Below are 18,162 nucleotides of genomic sequence, written 5' to 3'. Positions count from 1 at the left end.
ACATGCATTAGCCGAACTCTAACAAACCATATTACAGATGCATTGTCAGATTTAAGTTGAGCCGCGGTCCTAGTGCATGCCGAACCGTGTGTGGAGAACCGTACGATTCGATTTTTTACCGAGAACCGTTGTACCCCTAATATATATATATATATATATATACAGTATATACACATACATACACGCACACAAATTCAACTTCAAAATAAAATATAATAAATACTTAAATCTAATAAAATATTTTGTAACATTCTAAATGTCTTTACTCTCGCTTTTTGATCAATTTGATGTGTGCGTGTGTGTATTTTTAGATATACATACAGAATTTACATTTATATGTACAGAATTTGTTGACGAATAGTTTAAAAAAAGTGTTCAAAATAACATTTTTTAACATTATAAATGTCTTTCACTTTTGATCAATTTAATACATACTTGCTGAATAAAAATATTAATTATTATTATAAAAAAAACTGCCCCCAAACATTTAGAAACAAGCTGACCACAATATAATATGCTATTTTATTAATTTTTAAATATGGTAAAAAAAAAATAAACATCTCGTCAATTCAATCATTGTCTAAATACAAAAAAAAGTCTTAACTTAAAAAAATCTAATTTAAAAAAAATGTAATAAAAGCACTAAATCCATCAGAAAATCACATTTTGAAACCTAAAACTTTGCCGCATTTGCATCCAATCATTTCAATGAAGCAGTTTTTTTTAATATTGAATTTGTTTTAATATTTTGAAAACTCCAAATTCTGGAATTTACCTGCATCAGGGGAGCATAATTAATTGCATTAATGAATCCCATGTAATTAATGTGTTTAATTGACAGCCATAGTGTTCATAAATAAAGGCAGGCTGGTGATGTTTACATTTCTGTGTTTTTCCCTTCCTCCCTCACTCCGTCTCGTTCTTTTTCTCTTTTTGTATTGTACCGCATAGTTTATTTTTCCTCTCACACTTCAATTAAGTTGCTCCTGCTCTGTGGCCTTTCAAAGTTCTTCTAAAAATAGCCGCGCAGAGTGGATCACGGGGCTGTCAGAGCTACAGTGTGAATGATAAGAATTGCCTACACCTCTATTTTATCGGTGGATTTCTCTCTCTTTCGCTTGCTTTCTCTCTCTCCAAAGAGTACAGCTTACCTCAGCGTGAGACGGGGAATTAAAGATAGTCTTCATCGGCCACCGCTGGCTGTTTCTGTACCGACAGGCTCTGCGATTGTTTGAAATTCACTCACGGTACCTTGTGTTGTCCTGGCGTAGCTGGCAGTAGTGAATCACGAGCATGTGTGTGTGAGTGTTTCAGTAAATATTTGGCTGGATTTTTTAATGTGTACCTATTGTTTGGGTTTTTGGCTTGCGGGGAACGCAAAGCTCAGGACTCGTCATGCTGTGCTCTGCCGTGCTTCAGTAGCGTGAGTCTGTTGAAGAACATCATCGGCTCGTATCATGTCAGGATTCGCTGCTTTGAAGGGAGCGGTTTCAAGGGTTTCTTTTCTTAAAAAACTGTAGCGCTCTGTGCTTCCCTTTCACAATCCCCCAGCATCTGAGAAAGAGAGAGACGGAGAAAAAAAGCAGCAGATGACAGGAGCAGCACTGACAGAGCCGGAGTGTCAAGTGTTGAGGTTCGGCCCGTCTCTCTCTTTCTCATGCTGCTTTCATTCTCTCAGTCTGACTCTCGTTATCTGTCTCACATTCTCATTCTACCCGTCTTGCTTTTACCGTATTTAGCATGGGAATCGTAACATCTTTTAGTTGCAGTTCCTGCTGATTTCTGTTGATGATTCTGGGTTCCTTCCATTTCAATTAACCATTCTTTTAGTACTATTCTTTTAAATTAAGTAATATATTTAATTTTTAATGTTTGCACAGACTTTTGATGAATAAATTGGCCTCGCTTATCAGTATTGTATGTGCTTATTTGTTCATTTGTTCATTCAGATATCATTCAGATATACACCAATTATACTGTGTGTTTGATTCACAAAAGACTCGTTAGAGTGATTTTGTTCTGTAGTTGGACTGTACTGGTTGCACTCTGTTGTTGTTTTTATTCCCTGGAAAGAACTAAGAAAGTCATTACTTTTGGGAATCTGTTGTATAGTAGGCTTGCCGCGATAGACGGTGCTGACGGTGATATCGTTGTTAAGCCGCAACACCGGTTACGTCACTTGCCCACCGCGGCACCGACCCCCACCGTCGTTTAGATTTTTTATAGTAATAAAAATAATTTAGTTCAGTAAAAGAACAGACACTACAATTAAAAACTGAACGCGGCTGGTCAATGCAGCGAAAGTAACAAGTTAGAAAAAAGAAAAATGCACAAAGAACTTGTATGGAGATTTTTCCGTCAACAGATTTGTCCCTGACCTTCTTTCTCTGTAAATTAAGGGTGCACACTATTGCTGAGAAACACAATCACTACTTAGCAGTCAGATGTCCATATGCACAAAGGCACAGATCCCTAAACAAGGCCATATCTGCAGATGAAACATTTTTTGTAGAAACATTTTTTAAAATTTGAACTAGCACCTCATGACTACACCACGTTATGTACGAGAAGCTGCAAAAGACACAGGCACAAGTGTAATGTACAAAACATGGTGACATTAATTTTATTAATTTTTAAGTAAATATAATGTGCGATATATTGCGTCACCAAAAATTATTGAGGTCATGTACATATATTGCACGACAAGTTGATATATTGATTATTGCGACAGGCCTACATTTAAGCAATTGACGCCGACCTGCCGCTAATTCGAAAGTGAACGTAAAATGCGCACGGCGCTTTTAAGCTATTTAAAAGCGAAAAGGAAAGCGAGGAAAAGAGGGAAAATTCAAACGAACTAAAAACGAACAATTGCTTTACGCCGAATTGCCGCTATTTCAAAGTGAAAGTAAAATGCGCACGCCGCTTTTACAAGCTATTTAAAAGCGGAGGAAAAGAGGGAACGCCCCTGCCCCCACGGTGATACCGGTATTACCGGTGTTGTCACACGTCGATTAACCAGTGGGAAAATTTCCTCACCGTCACAACCCTATTGTATAGAGCTCCTATGTGTTTGATTCACTAAAAAGAACTGACTCACTAGAGTCATTTGTTTGGGAGTTGGTTCTGTTGCACTGGTTGTGCTGTATATGTTTGATTCACTAAAAGGAACTGACTTACTAGAGTGATTTATTCAGGAACCAATTCTATTGCATTTGTTGCACTGTATGTGTTTGATTCGCTAAAAAAGAACAGACTTGCTAGAGTCATTTGTTCAGGAATTGGTTGTTTCGCATTTGTTTGAACGTACACGTTTGATTCAGTAAAAAGAACAGATTCCTCCGATTCATTCATGAATCAATTGTTTTGTATTTTTTGGCTTTATGTGTTTGATTCACTAAAAGAATGGACTCATTAGATTAGCCTATTTAATTTTGGAATAGGTTGTATTGCGCTGGTTGTGCTGTACGTGTTTGATTGACTAGAAAGAACTGACTCACTGGAGTCATTTGTTCAGTTATGGTTTATATTGCATTTGTTGTGCTGTATGTGTTTGATTCATTAAAAGAATGGGCAGATTAGAGTAATTCATTTGGGAATCGGTTGAATTGCACTGGTTTTGCTGTACGTATTTGAATCACTAAAAAGAAATGACTCTCTAAAGTTATTTGTTCAGGAATCTGTTGTGTTGCACTGATTGTACTGGAAAGAAACAACTCATTACTCATTGATTCAGGAATCAGACTACACTGATTGCGCTCTATATGTTTGACTCGAATAAAATACAGTAACTGACTCATTGACGTCATTGCGTTCTGTAATTACACTACACTGATTGCACTCTTGTGTTTGATCCATTCAAATGAACCGACTCATTGGTTTGAGAATCGGTTGAATTGCACTGATTGCACTTTATGTGTTTGATTTGCTCGATCAGACTCTGCTGATCATGCTGTGTGTTTTGTGTTTCTCACTGCCCCGTCTCACTCTCTTGCTGTCTGTCTTACACTTCCCGTCCAATATATTCCTGTTTATTTCCAGCTCTCTTTCTCTCTCCTGTGGCCTGTCTCAGTTTTTCTCTCTCTCATCATCCTTTCTTTGATATGATCTTGATTTGTTGGCCAGTACCTGAACTTCTGTGTGTGTTTTGCTTCGACTAACTTCAAGAGTTGTATTTTGGGTTAATTAATCCCATTGCTGCTTTACTCTTTTATTTAGTATATTTTATTTTTTAATATTACACATTCATGTACTGTATAGTAGCTATAATGTCCCCTCTTCTCATTTCTGGTTCTTTTTGCCTTCGTTTTATATATATATATATATATATATACATACATACATACATACACACACACACATATAATATAATTGACTTTATATGGGAGTAAAATTTAATGAGTAAAATTCAATGAATGAAAATTAATCTTGCATGAATAACTCGCATAAATATATAATCTTTTTTTAAATATATTATAATAGAAATGTTATTTTAATTGTATTAGTTCACAATATTACTATTATATTAATATAACTAATATTACTATTGCACATTTTTATGTTTATTATGTAAATTTGAATAAAACAATTCAAAATAACTTTTCCATTATATTAGGTAAATAAATATAAAAATAAAACAATTGTTTATTGTGAAATAAAACTATTCAAAATAACTTTTCCATTATATTTTAAACAGTTATTTATTCACGTGATTGCACGCAGAATTTTCAGCAGCTATTACTCTGTTATGAGCCAATTATGTTAGAGTTGCATTTTGCCTATCTAGAGCAGTTTTTACCCTGCGTGTGACTCATATCAGGCTGCAAATATATGTGTTTACACAGAGGACAGTGGATCAGCAGCGGATCGTAAAATTTAATGAGTAAAATTCAATGAATGAAAATTAATCTTGCATGAATAACTCGCATAAATATATAATCTTTTTTTAAATATATTATAATAGAAATGTTATTTTAATTGTATTAGTTCACAATATTACTATTATATTAATATAACTAATATTACTATTGCACATTTTTATGTTTATTATGTAAATTTGAATAAAACAATTCAAAATAACTTTTCCATTATATTTTAAAAAGTAATTTATTCACGTGATTGCACGCTGAATTTTCAGCAGCTATTACTCTGTTATGAGCCAATTAGAGTTGCATTTTGCCTATCTAGAGCAGTTTTTACCCTGCATGTGACTCATATCAGGCTGCAAATATATGTGTGTTTACACAGAGGACAGTGGATCAACAGCGGATCACATGTGAGCGTGGTTTCGCGTGCACGACAGACTGAAAATAAGCCAGAGCTGCTGTAGTTTGCCAGTGTAAGGAGACGCTGCGGGAGCTGCTTTTACATGGGCAGCTGCTTTAGTTGGATCTGAAGGAAAGGCTTTCCTGATAAAATGTCTGTCTTCACTGCTAGCTTCCTATAGACCTACTGTAGCCCAGCAGATTTACATTTCATGAATAAAAAAGATAAAATAGGCAAAAGTGTAAAATTGATGGCTAAATTTGTCAAAATAACTACAAGTATTTCCATCAGTAATGCACTTCACATCACGGTTCCCAACATTTGCAGTGATTTAAAGCCAAAACTAATAGACATTTTTCTGTTCTGTTTTTCAGTGCATTGCATGTAGTACACTGTGTGTGTGTGTGTGTGTGTGTGTGTGTGCTTATATGTGTGTGATTTAGTTTAGTGTAATTACAAGGGATGGATTGAAGATCTCATTTGTTGCTGAAATGCAGTCACGCAGGGCTTCTCTCTGTCACCAGACTAGAGTGAGTTATTCTGAATGAATGCTTTATCTGCAGCGCCTTACATCTCTTGAATCATGGAAAATATACAGACACGGCCTAACGTGAAGAACAGAGTGGCATTGACAGCTAAAGAAAATTATTAACTAGTGAAAAAAAAATAAATAAATAAAAAAAAAAATAATAATAATATATATATAGTGTGCATGGATTCTTTCACTTTAGATTTTATTTAGTTTTTTAGTTTTAGTTCTGCTTTCTGTAGTGGAAGAAATGATGGTGAGAGATGACTGTGAAACATTTAAACTTAAAGTATGTATGTGTGAGTGTGTCTGTATGTGTATTATATTGTATATAGTAATCTATTTATTAATCTATTAAAATGAAATTATTTCCACTTAAAATTCACAAAATTCTGTATATTTAAAAATATATCAGCAAATTAAATGTATATAAATAATTTTATTGGACTGTAATAAAGTATTGTTTTGTGAATGCTAAATTACTAATAATTTATATAATTTAAATAATATTTGCACATTTTATCATGTATATGCATGCATGTATATATTTAAGAAAAATATTTTTATAAATTAAATGTATTTATATGTAATATAAATGAAAAAATATATATAAATTCATGTAAATATTTTCAAAATATATACTGTATGTGCTTGTCTGTATGTATACATAATAAATATACACAGTACACACACGTATACTATATAAACAAAAACTTATTTTGGATGCGATTTATTATATATATGTATATACACACACACACACACACACACACACACACACACACATACAGTATGTGTTATTTACAAATACTGCATGTGGTTGCAACTATTGGAAATATGGGAAAGAAATCTGTGCTTGTCAAGCTGTTTCACTTAATGAGATTTGTTTTATTAATGATTATTTTAAAACAATGTTTATTTATGATTCCTTTCAATATGAATGAGCTGATATTAAGAGAAGCCTTTGTATGTCCTGATTATTTCTAGCACATAATGTTTACTCTTTTTGGTCGAAAGCCACAACACCGAACAACAGCTGTAGTAAAGCTCATTCCACACTTCTGTCTTGTTTAGCTGACTCCAATATAAAACCGCTAGCCAAAGCGCAATAAATCCTGAATTTGTTGCAGAACAGCAGAACGGCCAAAAGTGGCTTATTTTACTAACAACTTAATCTGTTCCCACACGTACAAAGAGAGAAACTAATAACGCTACTCCCAACTTCAGGTCTCTAGAGTTATTACATGTGGATGTCAGTGGAGGACGACGACAAGATAAAGAAGCCGCTGCAAATAACAGAAAATGAAGTTAGCACAGGCGCTAACGCCAACCCGGTGCTGCTTCATTGTTTTCTCATAGCGTGTCCTGCACTGCTATCAGCAATAAAGCTCAATAAAACTGCTGATTAGATTAATTAAAAACACGAGGCCTTGGAGCCATACAATTATAGTCGTTAGGAAAACTCGGGATAGTTGGACGGATCCCTTAGCCATCTGGAAGAGTGCAAGTTTTCCTGCAAACTTGTGTTTTTTCTTCTGGGTCTTGTAAATAAACACTCATTCTCTAATTTTTCCTCTAATAAAGGCTGGCATAGGCTGGATTAGAAAAAGTAGATGGGTTATTTATCATGTGTGTGAAAACATGCATTGCTCAAACATACTGTATGCAAATCCAAGTGATCTATAAAAGGCTCAGCTGAGGGATGGTCATAATTTGTGTACAGTTATTTCTGATGTTTTTTTTCATATTTAAAGATCAAAATTCCATGTCTGGAAGTATTTTGACATTTCTATATTTATTTTTTGTTAAATATGAAATATTTAAAATTATATACATTTTGCCTCATTATTTATTCATTTTTTATTCATTCATTTATTTATTTATTTATTTTTGTTTTCTATTTTAACTAATGTTATTAAATGTTTATTTGATTATTATTTTATTTTATTGTAACTTATGTTTTTATTTTAGATTATTTTTATTTAATTTTATGTATTTGTTTGTTTGTTTTTTTGGTTTAATTCTAACTGATTTTGTATTAATTGTAAGTTATATTATGAAGTTTTATTCATTTAATTTTTCATGTATTTATTTTTCTTATTTTATTAAATTTTTATTGTTATTTTTATTTAATTTAATAAAAAATTATTTGGTTAGTTATTTCATTTTAAATTATTTAATGTAGTTGTATTTATGTAATTAAATATATGTATTTGTTTGTTTTTTTATTTTGTTAAAGTCTATTTATTAAATTTGAATGTTTTTTTATTTGAAATAAATGTATTTAATTTATTAGTAAGCACTTCTTTGATCAATCTAAAAAGTGACCAAAGATGACACATCTTACTCACGGGAGTCTCCAAAAGTTTGCCCGCACACAAAGTAGACGCACTCAATCACACGCGAGCCTGTTTGTCGGTATTAAAAGCTTACGTGTTATTTTTACACTCAGCTGAAGCGATGCCAGTCTAAAATTCATCCTTTTTTTAACTACTGTCTGGCAGATATTGAGATGTCTGTGGCGAGTTTTGTTGTGTTGCACGTCAAACCTGCCAAGAAACTCGATTTGTTTGGTGCATTCTATTTCTATCTGCGCTTTGACAGGGTATAATCAATGCTATCGTTCTCTCTGTGTGCTCTCTTGCAGACAGCGCTACGTATCCTCTAAGAGGAAGTGATGTCACGACACCACCACCGCTTTGAGAGAGACTACCGAGGCCCTTGGGACCGTCGCGAGCGTGCCAGCGGCCTTCACAATGGCGTAGGCAACAGCACCTGCTCCTCGGCGCCTCCTGTGGCCAACGGCAACAACCGGCCGGGACTCCTCCCACTCCCGATCATCCCGTCCCTGCTTCCCACCCCCGTGACCATCGCCGTGACGTCAGCCAGCAACGACCTAGCCGCCAAGCGCTCGGGAGCCACCGCATCCACCACGGCACCTGTCGTAAAGGTAGAAGCTGCGAAATCCGCATCCAAATCACTCCAATGCTTTTCCATTTCGCTCATGCTGCCAGATTGCTTCATTTGATCCCGCTCTTCTTCTCCTCGCTAATTTTCTCTTTCATTATGCAAACGAGAAACTCTGAGCAATGGGCTGAATTAAGCCCGAGCCCGTGGCTCTGTCGAGTCTGTTGTGGGCACGAAATAAAAGGCATCAGCTTGCTACTTGAGTCGAGATGAATGCCATTGTGGAGAATTAGTTCAAGGAACGAGAAAAGCATGAACTGTTGTTTCACTCTTCGTGCCGTTTAATCAGATTAGCTTCTGTTTCACTTAGATTTCATGCATAAAGACAGTTTACCAGCTACTTGCCATGCGGCTTTCGCAGCCCACGCTCTTATAAGGCCATGATTGACGTGACCTTTGTTCCAGACCTGCAAAACGTACACATTGTGAAGGTATTGTTCACTTGAGGTCTCGTTAATGGCTGATAGGAGGTGTTTTGTATGTTAGTGTAGCGACTCACCGGAGGTGTGCGGGGTCGTTTTCGGGGTAATTTCTCTTGGTTTGAATCAGTCGAGTCTCCCAGCAGAAGGGCTTGCCAGCTTTTCTCTACCTCGTTTGAAGCCCACTTCAGGGAGCGATACAACCTCAAAATCTTGGCATCTCCAACTAGAGCTACTGTCATCTCACATCGGAGCTTTTTGTTTGAACTTTTGCGCTTGAGTGAATTTCGTGGGACTTCTGTGGCCGGAAAGCTTTGTGAGTATCAAATCAAATGCTTTTAGCTTTATGCAGATTGTATTAACACTAACCCTGTGGGCGAACACCAGCAGTTGGACACTGACCGCTGAGTTCTGCTTTGACTTTGACGTGTCCCTCTGTTGCATGTTTTAGTATACAGAAAAACAACTTTTTTAATCTAAAAAATAGTCTTTTGTAAAAGCAGCTGGCTGCACTACAAGTTACTACACTTTAAAAAAGCTACTTTTCAAAGTTGTAAATAAGATTATTGCAGTATGCTTCACAAATAAATACTTACTAGCAAGTTTTTCAAAGTAAATCCTACACCATTGTTTGTGTACAATATAAACGTTTAGATTTTATAGTTTATTCAGATCAGTGTTTCTCTGACTTTTAAACTATGAGGGTTTTTTGAATGAATGAATCATGATTATGATGACAGCATTTCAATTACGCTAAATACGATTGTGGTAAAATTGAAAGCAGCAGTGCTTAGCTGAAAATTAGACTTTTTGAATCAGTGAGTCATTCCTTTTGGAACTGATTCATATACATGAACTGTCTGAATGAATTGTTTTACTGATATGTAGCTCTCTTTCATTCATTCTAGAAACCACAGCTAAAAAAGTTTAGAAATATTGGGAAAATACTTAAAGATTGTTTTAAATCATGATAAATGAAATTAAGTGAGCTTTCTTGTCATTCCGCTGTATGTGGAAAGTATTTCAGTTTCAAATTTTAATTAAACGTGTTGCTTGCCATTTCTTTGTAATTGTTTGTGAAATTCGCTAGCAATTTCTGAGTGAAAAGTGTTTTAGAGTCAATCATACACCTGTTTAGAAACCACAGCTAGAAAAAGTTTAGAAATATTGTGAAAATACATATCATAATTGTACTTAATTGTGACTACATCATGACAAATTAAATCAAGACAAGTGAGCTTCATTGTCATTCCGCTATATGTGGAGACATGCAAAGTGTTCTGAAAATAACTGCAGAAATACTTTTATAAATGTTTTTGACACTTCTACATCATGACAAATTAAGTAGTTTCAGAAATGTTCTAGAAATAACTTTTGAAAGTCCTAACTTTGAAAATAACTATAATGTCAAATAATTTCATAATAACAGTACCTTCCGACAGCTACAACTAGAGCTGTTATTCAGGTTCATGTAACCAATAGCATATTTTGAGTTCAGAATGGCATTTTTTGAAGATATAATGAAAGACATTGATATTATTATCTATAAGCACCGAGTCAAACTACTGTGTAAAAATGTATGGTCAGTAATTTTTTTAATAATAATAATAATTATTATTATATTTTATTCTGCAAAAATGCATTAAATTGGTTAAAAGTGACTGTAAAGACATTTATTACATAATATTTCCATTTCAAATAAATGCTGTTCTTTTGAACATTCTATTCATCAAAGAATCCTGAAAAAATGTATCACAATTTATGAAGCAGCACAACCAGTTTCTATTTTAAATAAATGTTTTCAAAACTTTCTATTCACCAAAGAATCCTGAAAAAAAAAAAATTTCCACAACTGTTTTCAATACTGATAAGTAATAATAAATGTTTCTTTTGCAGCAAAACAGCATATTAGAATGATTTCTGAATGATCATGTGACACCGAAGACTGGAGTAAAGATGCTGAAAATTCAGCTTTGCATCACAGAAATAAATTGCATAAAAAATATATATTCAAACAGAAAACAGTTATTTTAAATTCTAATATTATTTAAATATTACTGTTTTTGCTGTGTTTTGGATCAAATAAATGCACCTTTGGTGAGCTTTTAAAAAGTAGTGTACGTGGAAGAATGCTTTCACAACATTGTTGTGTTAGTTGCATTCTTCAAAAATGTCTTCAACTTCTGTTTTCCACTGAAAAAGATAGCAGCAAACAAGTTTGGAACGACATGAGAGCGAGTAAATAATGACAGAACTTCTCTTTTAAGTTAGCAGCATTGCTACTTTTAGTTAGTTAGTCTCCAGCACTGGAGGGAATGTGTTTACCTCGGCTTTCTTTAATTATTGCCTGAAGGAAACTCATCAGAACACGGTAGAGTCTTGAGGGACCGACACTTTCTCTGTCATCTGTCATCAAAGTCTCCATGTTGTTCTGCCCACGGTCCAGCTCATAGATGCTTTTCAGATAAATATAAAAGCAAAAGCGGCAGAAAGACATGAGAAGGAAAGAGAAGGTTTTATCTAACGTCTTTCGTCTTTCCTTGCTTATGACATGGATGTCTAATAAGGCAAATTGTGTGTGTGTAGTTAATGACTCTGAATGCTGCGTATTTATCTGGAAACGTGTTTGTTTTTAACCTTGACAAGTATGAGGCGTGTGATTGAGTTTGTGTGGCTGATTTAAAGTATAATGTTTGTGAGTCTGTTTTTGTGTGCAAGACAGATCGGCATCTAATTAGCGATATTGAGAGGGACCCTCGCGTCGGCTCACATGTCTTTTTGTGACAAACTCTACGCAGCGAACAATAAATAACGCGGCTACTGTAACTTTAAGAGGCCCATCTGCCTGAGCTGTCTGTCATGATTAACGACACTTCAGAACCAACAAACGACTCTTAATTGAACTAGAGGTGTGGCAGCTTATTTACTCGCCTCCTCTTGTAATTAATTTTGTTTGTAATGCCTTTGTTTATGTATTTATTCCCCCGAGCATAACCGCGAATCCACAGCCGCTGACAGAGACATTTTTTCATAATTCCAGCACTCAGGAGTGCTTGAGAAAGTTTATTATAGTCTATTTAGAGCAGGGGGCCATAAGGAAGCCTCAGCAAACTTTGAAGGGGCAAGATGATTTAAAATCAAGGCTAAAATAAGTTAAAGCAATAAAAAAAAAAATCGAGACATTTCTTGTTTTAATTTACTCTCTCAACAGCTTTTTTTTTTTGTGAAGAATTTTAAAAGAGTGATTTCTAGACCTGGAAAAGTCATGTAAATTAAATCAAACCTTATAATTCCATTGCCATGTTTATACATTTTATGAATTTATGAATTTTCTAGTTGTGACAAGCTCTATAAATATTTTTTTGTTTTGTGAGTAAATTATTATTATTTTTTTTTTTACAAATCCTTGTCCAGTAAACCACGAAGTTTAAATTAAGAAATTAAATTAAAACGCTAGTAAATTTCACAATTACAAAGGAAAGGCATTAACACATTCAAGTAGAAAGACTGAAATAGTATTTTCTTGTAAAATGTACTGCAATAATCTTTACAACTTCAAAAAAACTTTTTTTTTTTTTTGCAATGTGCTTCCAGAACATTTTTATGTACTGTCCCTGTAAATTGATTCCATGATTTGACTTACAAAACTTTGACTAGTTTGCTTGTGCACAAATGCACGCTCAACGATTTCTGTGTGGGTGTCGCTAAGAAAGGATTGAATGCTGAGTGACGAGATGTTGTGGTGGCTGTCAGTACATCTGCTTCTGAATGTCGCATAGTTGCTGTGATGAATCCATGTTAAAGATGCTGACCAGCAGACCTGGACTGGTCATCGGGAACACCATTTTTTTTTTTAATTATTATTATTAATATTTTATATTTATGCCTTCTCAATGAACCAAAGTGATCATTTCCGATTTTTTCATTCGATAATAAATTGATAGGCCTAATCATAAATTGGTTAGTCTTGACTGTCAGCACTGCGCTATACGAATCAGCTCATGTCTGTTCGGAACCGATGCGCGGGACCCGATGAAAGAGAGGAAGCGACCAGAAGAAGCAGTGAAATGTAGCAACATCACTGACCTGTTCAGGGCTTCAAGTGCAGGTCAGTTTCATCTGTAAATACGCTAGATAGTTTTGTCTTTATTAACGTAGTTGAGTATTAAACTGCTAGTATCTGTTAGGCTATCAGTAGCACCCCGTTATTATCATCATTCAGAATGCTGTGCTAAAGGACATCAATATCGATTGTAAAGTTACATTAAAAAATTTAGCAGAGACAGATATTCACATGGATTTATTGTACAGGGAGGGAGGGAGCAAGAGCAGACAGCAACACAAAAATAATGAGTAACAGGCTCACAGCCTAATAATTCAATAGTGTATTAGACTTTTTCAACAAATATATTGTACTAATTTTGACATTTAGGCACTTTAGAAATTGTGTTTTAATACACTACCAGTCAAAAGGTTTTGATCAGTAAGATTTTTGTTTTTTAAAGAAATCTCTTATGCTCACCAAGCCTTCATTTATTTGATCCAACATACAGCAAAAACAGTAATATTGTGAAATATTTTTATTATTTAAAATAACTGATTTCTATTTGAATATATTTTAAAATGTAATTTATTCCTGTGATTTCAAAGCTGAATTTTCAGCATCACTACTCCAGGCTTCAGTGTCACATGATCCTTCTGAAATCATTCTAATATTCTGATTTGCTGCTCAAATTTTTTTATTATTATTATTATGTTGAAAACAGATTAGTTCCCTTCCAAAGGAACTTCGAACTGCGTCCTCTAGAGGTCGCTATGGGGAACGCCTTCAGCGTGACCGGTGTCTAAAGCATACATCTAAATACGACAATAACATTGGCCGGAGACAGCCTGTGATGTCATCAACTGGCGCGACCACAGTAAAAAAGGATGCCGGGAGAACACGTCATCCTCTTCTTCGTCTTCAAGGACTGTTTTGTTTGAAGCATGCATTTCCGGTAAGAACGATTAATCTTCTTTACCATGGCAAGCACTAGTTATGAGCATGCTAGTTATCCCAACATTGAGGGGATGCGTGAGAATGGTTATGAGAGGATGCCGCGTGTTGAAGAGACGCTGGCCTGCTATCTCTCTATGGGGGAGGCATCTTCTCTTAAGGCTCCCTCCCTGCCGTCCAAAACCCTTCAGGATACATCTCGTTTGAATTGCAGGGCATATACGCAGCAGCAGGTCAGGCTGCAGCCTCGTTGCATACCATGGCGGTGCTTCAGGCTTATCAGGCTGATCTGCTGAAAGACCTGGATAAAGGTCAGGGTCTATCCCCTGATGAGGTGGCTGAGTTGTGTCGCACCACAGATCTTGCTCTCCGGGCCACTATGCAGGCCGTCACTGCCATTGGCAGATCCATGGCGGCCATGGTTATTACGGAGAGGCATCTGTGGGTGAATCTGGCGGATATCGGGTCGAAAGAGAAGGGCTTTCTTCTTGATGCGCCAGTTTCCCCTTCTGAGCTTTTCGGCACTTCCGTCGAGACGGTGGTCGAGAAGTTTAAGAAGGCCAAGACGCGCTCGGCTGCCTTTAAATCTTTCATTCCACAAAGGTCCAAGTCTGAGCCCGAACAACAAAGGGGTCCTAGCCTGTCTTGGCCTAAGGATCAAAGGCGGGCTCAGAAGACTAGTGTCGCGACTCCTGCCCCTCCCCTGCCTGCGGGTAGGGCTCAAAAGTGGCATGGGTCTAAGGGTGACAGGCAAGATTTGAGAGAGGTGATCCAGACTAGGTGTTCTCAACGCTCTCGTCTGGACCAGATTAAAACCTGAGCCATCTACTCCCCTCCTTCTGAGAGTATTACATCTGCTCTCATCTTCCTCCCCTTAATTCCCCAAAAAAGCTTCCCTCCTGACTAAGGTTAGGTAGGAGCCTCCTGCGCTTGCATTGCAGTCTCTTATGCTGGGCCTATGATGTTTTGGCTAGTTTCTATGTCTCATAGAACTACCTACTGATGGTCCGGACCCCAGTGCTTTTCGGACTTCGCCTCCAGCCTATATCCATGAGCCTGCGTCATGCTCGGGAGCCATGGTTGGTGAGTACGATCCATTTCATCTACTCTACTGCTAGTTTTTGTATTCAATACTAGCCTTTTTCTGCAGCGCTACTCAGACCTGTTCTGTTTTCTGACTTTTTAGGTTTGACCCCCTGCTAAGTCAGGGCCTCCTGCTGTTGACCGATTATAGTGATGGTTTCACTCATCGGTTCTAGATCCAGGCTGGTGATAGCCCTAATCTTCGGCTTGGACACGCAGCCTGGGCTTCTGCGGAAGCCTCCCAGCATCAGGTCCCCAGTATAACGCTGCAACCTCAGGATCTGCGGGTCCTTCTCGCGGACTAGTACTCTTCTGAGTACATGCTTTGTGACATGCTCCCTATCCTCTGGCCAGGGTGCGCTACTCATCTCTCACCCTGAGGGGTCTCCTGAGATTTGAGTCTTTCCTTAACCATCATGCACGTTCTCTGAGCTAGAGCTCCTCTCGCTGAGGCGTTGAGGAGCTCAACACTCCATAGACGGTCAGGCCTGCGGGTCCTCCCTGTCACACTGCCCTTATGGTTGAACCAGTAATCGCCCCTCTGCGGAGTGAGCTTGAGTACACTGCGTTCCCTGCGGTACGAGGGATTTGTGTTTCTGCGGAAACCCCTCTTGTATGCTTCTGCTCTGAGGAGCAGTAAGCTCTGTACGCATGAATGGTTATTGGGTCACGCTATTTCTTCAGATTCTATCGTGTCTGGTTATACAGGACCCACGCTCTCTATCGAGATAGAGAGCATGAGACCGTGTCCAGTTGCTCCAGTGGACTGTCTCTTTTTGGGCCCTGCTGGGTTACCCCTTCTAATCTAGCGCCTCCTTCTGGTTGAGCTGAGAAGGGCTCCCCTCAATGTGAGGGTTAGCAATGAGTCGTACAGTCGACAGTATGTGCTGTAAGGGCCCGCCTCAGCTTGAGAGCCGGGAGCGCTGCTCCCGAAAAACCCGCATTAGCAACGAACTAAGTGTTAGGCCTATCTCTGTCACCTCCTTGGTCAGTTGCCTTTATTTTGGGACCCTGTTGTTCCCTGTAGAAATGTGTGATCCCCTTCTAGCAGGATCCCATTTCTGATGTCCCATTTGCGATCTATCTGCTCCTCGGACATGGCTGTGCTCCCCTCACTGCAGGAGGGTCTCTTTGAGCTCGCCGGTCCTGGGCAGACTGGGTGAGTCCTCCTCTCGACTTGAGAGTTAGGTCCTCTGACCCGCTATTGATCGCTTTGGTCGAGCTGGGTTTCCTCTCTCTCCTCGATAGGGGTTGAACCCTCCGCTCTTGAGCTCCGTGGCAGTGATATCAGGTAGTTGGGCTGCTTGCTGCTTCCCTGATAAGCTGCCTCTATTTGGGTCAAGCCAGGCAGTGCTCCCCTCACCTCGGAGGGTTGCCTTTGAGCCTGCCGATCCCGATTGAGCATCTGTGGACTTCTCTCATCGACTCCTCCGCTCGTTTGAGCTCCATTGAGTAGCAGCCTCAGGTTGTTAGGCCTCTCTCCGCCTCCCTGTTGAGCCGCTCTCCTTGTGGGTCGAGCTTAGCAGTGCCCTTGGGGGTTTCATATGAGCACGCCCCTCTAGATCTGAGCGTCCGAGTCCCCCTTCTATTTTTGAAGTTGGGCCTCCGCTCTTTTGAGCTCCGGATAGCAATCATGCCAGGTGACTGGGCCATCTCCTGCCTCCCTGGCAGGTTGCTTGTTAAATGAGCGAGCTGAGCTCTGTCGAGTCAGTTCTTTGAGCAGGTTTATTCGGAACTGGTGGTAGCCCCTCTAGGTGGCAGGCCAGGGTCTGGTTTGGTTTTTAGACACCTTCTGATTCCAAGCCTTGAGCTCTGCCCTAGGCTTGGGCTTCCTAGCCCAGCCCTTAACAGGTAAGTTCTTTTAGGGTATGCAGCTCAGGCCCTTGGCCGAAGGGGATAATTTCACTGACAGCCGTCAAGATGTCCTTGGGGCAACTCCCATGTTGGTACTTAGTGCTCGCCATGGTTTCTGGCATGCACTCCCCTCAGCATGGCTGCGTGGGTATACTGTTCCCCATAGCGACCTCTAAAGGACGCAGTTCGAAGTTCCCTCGGAAGGGAACGTCTCAGGTTACGTATGTAACCATGGTTCCCTGAGAAGGGAATGAGACACTGTGTCCTCTAGTTCCCTTGCCATGCTTCGGACTTAAGCTACAGATGAAGAAGCGGATGACGTGGTCTCTCGGCGCCCTTTTATACTGTGGTCGCACCGGGTGATGACGTCCCAGGCTGTCGCCGGCCAATGTTATTGTCGTGTTTAGATATATGCTTCAGACACCGGTCACGCTGAAGGCATTCCCCATAGCAACCTCTAGAGGACGCAGTGTCTCGCTCCTTTTTCAGGGAACCATGGTTAACCTTTTCAGGGAAACATGGCGTAACCTGAGACGATTTTTTTTTCAGGTTTCTTTGATAAATAGAACGTCCAGAAGAACAGTATTTATCTGAAATAGAAATCTTTTGTAACATTAACAAAATTATTCTGGCAACCACAGCTGCCAAAATTATTTTGTAAAAGCTACAGATTTTTTTTTACAGTGTGTATAATGTTAGAAAAGCTTTTTATTTCAGATAAATGCTGATCTTTGAATCTTTCTATTCTATTCTAACTGTTTTAAATATTGATAATAATAATAATAATAACAACAAATATGTTTCTTGAACAGCAAATGAGCATATTAGAATGATTTCTGAAGGATCATGTGACACTGAAGACTGGAGTAATGATGCTCAAAATTCAGCTTTTTGATCATAGGAATAAATTACATTTTTAAATATATTCCAATCGAAAACAGTTATTTTAAATAGTAAAAATATTTCACAATATTACAGCTCTTGCTGTACTAGTTTGGATCAAATAAATGCAGGCTTGGTGAGCAGAAGAGACTTCTTTAAAAAACAAA

General features: G+C 38.0%; 1 protein-coding gene across 5 annotated transcripts in view; it reads left to right on the top strand.

The window, feature by feature from the left end:
* LOC107742703 (kelch-like protein 29) overlaps positions 1-18,162 on the top strand; it is a 287,726-nt gene that overhangs the window by 95,394 nt on the left and 174,170 nt on the right. For all 5 annotated transcript variants that reach the window (XM_016555731.1, XM_016555728.1, XM_016555730.1 and 2 more), the window contains one exon: positions 8,442-8,744. In XM_016555731.1, the coding sequence (XP_016411217.1) occupies positions 8,472-8,744 (273 nt within the window). In that variant the 5' untranslated portion in view covers positions 8,442-8,471. The remainder of the gene's footprint in view (positions 1-8,441; positions 8,745-18,162) is intronic.

Source organism: Sinocyclocheilus rhinocerous, unplaced genomic scaffold, assembly GCF_001515625.1.
Source record: "Sinocyclocheilus rhinocerous isolate Xijiao unplaced genomic scaffold, SAMN03320098_v1.1 scaffold1038, whole genome shotgun sequence".
NCBI lineage: Eukaryota > Metazoa > Chordata > Actinopteri > Cypriniformes > Cyprinidae > Sinocyclocheilus > Sinocyclocheilus rhinocerous.
This window is presented reverse-complemented; position numbering and strand designations above follow the sequence as displayed.